A 6,000-nucleotide genomic window follows, 5' to 3' on the forward strand; every position below is an offset into this window, starting at 1 on the left:
TCCGATGTATTAGAATTCTATGTTCGGCTAATTGAACTATTTAAGTTTTATATTGTTTATAGATCTGAAATTCAAAAAGGAGTTTTGTTCAATTGAAAAAGTTACACTATGCACATTATTATTATAAAGGGGGAAAGAAACTGGGGAAGTGCACACAATATATACACACTCTGGCATCTGCTTGTGGTGTCTTAGAAATAGCTTTTTCCTGCGGCAGTCAGATCACTGAACTAGAATGCGTACAAAAAACAAAAAGAACAAAAGAACAAAGAATGAATAATAAAAATACAACAAAAACTGCATTTATCCACAAATAACCATGCTTGTTTTGCTCACTTGCACTAATGCACATAGATAAGTGTAGGCTACTTGATGTACTATTTAAATGCCTTACCTCACAGCCTCACAGTTCCAGGGGGTCCCCAGCAAAATGTGTTAATACAACATCACAATAATTTTTACCACTTGTATCCATATTGTATATGTTGGCTATTCAAAAATAGCATATATACAAGCTCACAGCGCTTGCACAGCAACATCTTGAAAGTGTTTGATTTTTTTTACACAAATCTTATCTTCTGGGGGTCCCTGGCACAAAATATATTTTCAAATGGGGTCCACGGCCAAAAAGACATCAATTTGGGGGTTCTTGACAGGAAAAGGTTTGAGAACCACTGCTCTAAAAGTCTATATATACTGCTCTGAAGTATAGAAGGTTTTATTGAGAAAGTTGAGAGCATAAAAAACAAGCAGCAGCAGAGTTGACAGTCCAGCACGGCCTTGACCTCCTGGCCAGCAGCTTTCCAGTCAGTCTCGCCTCTTTAAAAAATAAAATCTGTCTATGTCCTGTAGTGTATGCTGGCTCTCTTGTATACTTACTGTAGTGATCTTCCCTCTTGGCAGAACAACAATGTCTGGAGACAAAGGAGTGACCAGGAGTATGACTGGAACTACCAGAGTGCTGGGTTTGATGTTCAGTCTACTGTGTCTGCTGAGTCTGGACAACTGCATGGAGAGTAACTTTACTTTTGGAGGTGAAGTTACAGTCAGTGAAGTAAGTCATTAAGGAATTGCTGTATGAGTGTGACTAATCATGTTATTATAATTTTCTATTTCACACCTCTATTATATGTTCTCTCTGTGCTATATGTTTATTGTCTCCGCCAGGCCGAAAGGCATGGCGAGAGAATATGTTTTGCCCTCCGTCCGTCCGTCCGTCCGTGTGTCTGTGTGTGTGTGTCCGTCCTGTCTGCGACCAGCTAATCTCCGCCACCGTTGGCCCTGTCGCTGTGAAACTGCGCACACACACTCCCTGGATGCCACAGCAGAACCTCTGCCCCACATTTTTCAGATCAGCCTGTCGTAGCGCCACCATGAGGCCGACTTTTGCTATTACTCCTACAGATTTTGTCCAAAAAACACGCAAATCGGTACACAGTATCTCTATAGCCATGTGATCAACACGGATCTGTCTGATTTTCCATATTCCATCCTGATTGGCTAAAATTGGCTTCCCAAGTATGCAGGATTGGTTCATTTGGAACAAAATGCCTCAAATCATGCACACAGCATGCGATTTCCGTGAAATTTTCCACAGAGATTCCCACTTGGCCCAGGAAGAAATGCCACTTGAAAACGTTCACATCAGCCTCATGGTGGCGCTATAACAGGCCAATTCACGTTTTTAGCTATAACTGCACCGATCTGCGTCAAACTTTGCACGCACACTCCCTAGAGGCCAAGGAAAAACATATGCCTTTTAGAGTTTTGTAAAACATTTTTTTTGCTCTTACTCCTTCACATTCTGTCCAAAAACCACGCAAATCGGTGCACAGTATCTCTATAGTCATGTGATCAAGATGGATGTGTCTGATATTTCATATTCCATCCTACTTGGCTAACATTGGCTTCCAAAGTTTGCAGGATGGATACCTTTTGAACAAAATTCCTCAAATCATGAACGCAGTGTGCGATTTCCGTGAAATTTTGTACGCACATTCCCACTAGGCCGAGGAAGAAATGCCACCCTTTTCACATTGGCCTGTTATAGCGCCACCAGCAGGTCTAATTTAGCAAACCACATTTTTGGAACAAAATGCCTCAAATCATGAATGCAGTGTCCGATTGTCGTGCAAGGCCTAAGAAGAAATGGCACCCTTTTCACATTGGCCTATTATAGCGCCACCAGGAGGCCACAATAATCTACCTGACCTGGCGGAGACTTGTGCTCCGAGGAGCACTTTTTCTAGTTATATTTGATTCAGGTGAGTCTCAATGTGGCTATATTTGAGACACCACATACCATGCATCATCTTAATGTATAATCAGTGGACACCATCGTGTGACAAACTATTAAGCAGGCTTAATAGAAGCAACCAGCTTTAATTTCCCCCACCAGGAGAGCCATAAAAGCATTTATTTGTTTCTCCAAAAGAGTTCCCAGATTGGATGGTGAGGAGCCATTGATATGCATAGCATTTTATTCTGCACATATCTTTTTTTATCTTGATCACTTATCTTTACTCTTAATTGCAGTTGAAGGAGGCACGTCGTATCGTACAGAATGCAGAAGCTGCAAAGGTGAGAAAATCTCTACTTCTTAACCCATTTAGACCTGGAACACCTCTATACGTTGTTATACCTTTAAATCCGGGAACATCTTTGTGTAACATTAGCTGTTGCTATACTATAGCAACAAATTCTGAAATATATTTTTTTGTGACATTTTTTAATTAAAATCTGACGTTTTTCAGAAAACATAGGTCAGGTTTTTAGAATCGGCCTCAGGTCTAAATGGGTTGTCAGCTACAGTAGAATCACTTAAGTAAGAGTCATTAAGGGGGCACGGTGGCGCAGTCGGTAGCGCTGTCGCCTCACAGCTAGAAGGTCCTGGGTTAGATTCCCGCCGGGGACGCTGTGGGTGCTGGGGGCGTGTCTTCTCCTCCGCGTCATCAGCGCCCATACCCTAGGTGGGGTTGGCGAAAGGGCCTACTCTGTGTGGAGTTTGCATGTTCTCCCTGTGTCTCCTAAGGTAGTTAATACCCTCACAAAAACATGTAGTAATCCTGGTCGCTATACCGCCTCCCCCATGACAGCCGGGGCGCCTGATGGAGGGGAAGGGAACTGGTTGGAATATAGTGTTCCTTCCACGCACTACGTCCTACCGGGGAAACTCCCCCCTGTCAGGTGACAAGAAGGTCAGTTGGCTCTCATGCATTGAAGGAAGCATGAGCTCGGCCCTGGCTGTGAGGGACTGGTGTAGCGCTGGTGTAGGGCTGGTGTAGCGCCCAGGATCACTTAGGAAATTGGCACCGGGTGAAAGAAATGGGTTACAAAAATCGCGGGATAAAAATAAAAAAAAGTAAGAGTCATTAAGTAATCACTATACTATGGAAAGGGTTGTTAGCACAAAAATAATATTTCACATTAGAATAGAGGTAGTACACTTTAACTCATCCATAATAACTGACAGTGTTGTTGGGTAGGGTTACTTTCAAAATGTAAGATACTGCATACAGCGTATTACTTTAATTAAAAGTAAGTTGCGTTACAATATTACTTTCTGTGTCGGTGTTCTGTTATATTACTTGTGCGTTACTTACACAAAGCACCCTCAAACAGAATATTATAACATAACATGTTACACAATGCCTTAGCTGCTAACAGACTACAAATATGAACTTCTTTGCCCCACCAGGAGAGAAATACGTTAATCCGTAAAACCTCTGTGGAGATGTTCGCTGAATGGGAACGGCATACTGACACGATGCAGGACATCATTGCGAGAGGCCCCCCTGAGTTGAGGACGCTGCAGCCCATATTTCAACACATGGACAACTTGATTGTCGAAGTCAGACAGGAGTTGTTCAAGATGATTTATGAGAATGAGGAAATGGTGCAGAAATTGGATGAAGCAAAAAGGTTTTTGGCTTATTTAGAGAAGCCTCAGAAAGAAGAGTTGTGACAAATCAGTCCCCTATTCATAAACATCTTCTCTTTCTCAAACTTTATAATAAACTGTCTTTCAACACTTAAACCCTACACTTAGCTTGTAGATCTGCTATTTTTGCTGTTTGTTGTCGTTAAACCAACCTCGATGAGTTAAATAAAAGTGTTATCTTTCAGTTCATGTTCATGGTTATATGGATTGGGTATGTCTTGCAGTTCACCACATATGCTCATGTAATGAAAGTATGCAGTATAATGCCAGTTACTTACTGTATATTATTTTGATTCCTGATGTTCACCTGCTGTTTTAAAATCTAGGGTGGAGTTGTGTTGTTGGGATTGAAGGCTGCTTAATTAGTGAAGTCCATGTGGATGGAGGTGAGGTACTAACCAGATATGGGAGTATTGCAGTATAATTCAGATCTTTGAGCTCAGAGTAGCTGGTGGAAACAAAACATCACTCTCAAACAACAGGCTTCTACTTTATGCATGAATCAACATAATGAACACATTGAGGATGCAGGCAAAATAAGAGTGATCACAAGTACAAAATGTGAGCATAATAACGGTTATATATTTGAAGAAAGACAAGTGACATGGAAGTTAATGTGTGACGTAATATTCTCTTTGCTTCACAATGAAGATTCAAGTGTTTCATTAACAAGGAGGATTTCTATTGAGTGTTCTCTCTGAGTCATTTTGTTTATTTAGCACTGCTAAATATATCTGTCAGAATGTGCCATGGGGTTGCAGTAGCAGGTCATATTACCAAATAGAGAACACTGAGTGATAAGAAAGGCATGGCAACAGAGCCATGTATCCCAACATGGAGGACCATATATGAGTAAAAGTTGAAGGATTGAGAGGCTGTGTCTAGTGTGTAGTTTTCAGAAGAACACCGAAGTTGTCTGCATGGTCCAAGGTTCCAGATTGAAGGGGGGGGGGTCTTCTCATTAAGTCCATAGCTGCTCAATCTATTGGGACGCCACACAATACGAACCCCTAGCCAAAGATTAAGGGTTCTTCTCTGCCCGCCGTTTGGAACGATCTACATCTAAATCACGCTTACCCTGCCCCCTTCTCATCCCCTCGTCTTCCCTATTTCAACCACTTCTCCGCCTTCCCCTCACCCCGCTTCAAGCCCCTCACTCGTACTCCATCACTTTCTCTCCTCCCCTCACCCCTCATATCTCCATCTTATACCCCTACAGCCCTTATTCCTCCAATGCAGTTGTTTTTAACTTTTTAATTTCAAGGACCCTCATAACCCTGTACAAATGGAACCAAAATCGACCTGTGCTGTTACAGACCTGGAACGGTCCATTTGGACCCTGAGGGTCCCTGGACCCCACTTTGAGAACCACTGTCATAATCCCCTCATTATTTCCTCTTCATACAGCAGGGTAGGCTACCTAGTACCTAGGCAAAATGATACATCTGAAATATTATCTGACATTTTGAAATGTTAGAACGTGTATATTTACAGTACATGGACAAAATAGATAGATCTATAGATCACTGTTTACCAAACAGTGGGTCGGGACCCATATGTGGGTCGCGGACCAATTTTTATGGGTCGCGAGTGAATACTGTGGTGGAAAAACTCACTTAAGACAAAATAATTCTACCTTCTGACAAGAAAAATACGGTTTAAAGTACAAAATAGGTTTATTGGGAGCTGTTTGCGGGCAGAAGCAACTGTGTTCTCATACAGGATGCAGACTCTCATGTACCCCTCGGTTGCTGCGCTGTTGCTATGCGAGAAGGTACCAAACTGCCATCCTTGGCCTGCCGTAAACATCAACCAGGATGCGGTTTGACACCTCAGTACAGGAGAAGTTTTCTCAGTAAAAACTTTTGACTAAAAAGTAACAGAAGGGGGGTTTCGTGGTGGGGGGGTTTCCTGAGGTAGCGGTTAGTTTCACATGTATGCATTAACAATAGACACAGTCAACGCAATGACAGCTTCAAGTGCCTAAAAAGATTTTTCTACAAGATTTGATTATGTTCTTACAGCTTATGACATCAACATAGGCTTCTAATAACATTACA

The 6,000-nt window shown here is 42.0% G+C and overlaps 1 protein-coding gene across 1 annotated transcript in view; it reads left to right on the forward strand.

Moving 5' to 3' along the window:
* The window catches only part of LOC308101296 (uncharacterized protein), an 8,664-nt gene extending 4,540 nt beyond the window's left edge, over positions 1-4,124 (forward strand). The window contains exons 2-4 of the mRNA XM_080450719.1: positions 904-1,054; positions 2,536-2,580; positions 3,698-4,124. Of these exons, the coding sequence (XP_080306845.1) occupies positions 911-1,054; positions 2,536-2,580; positions 3,698-3,964 (456 nt within the window). The 5' untranslated portion in view covers positions 904-910 and the 3' untranslated portion in view covers positions 3,965-4,124. The remainder of the gene's footprint in view (positions 1-903; positions 1,055-2,535; positions 2,581-3,697) is intronic.
* The last annotated feature ends 1,876 nt before the right edge of the window (positions 4,125-6,000 follow it).

This window comes from Gymnoscopelus braueri (assembly GCF_963280865.1).
Source record: "Gymnoscopelus braueri genome assembly, chromosome: 15".
NCBI lineage: Eukaryota > Metazoa > Chordata > Actinopteri > Myctophiformes > Myctophidae > Gymnoscopelus > Gymnoscopelus braueri.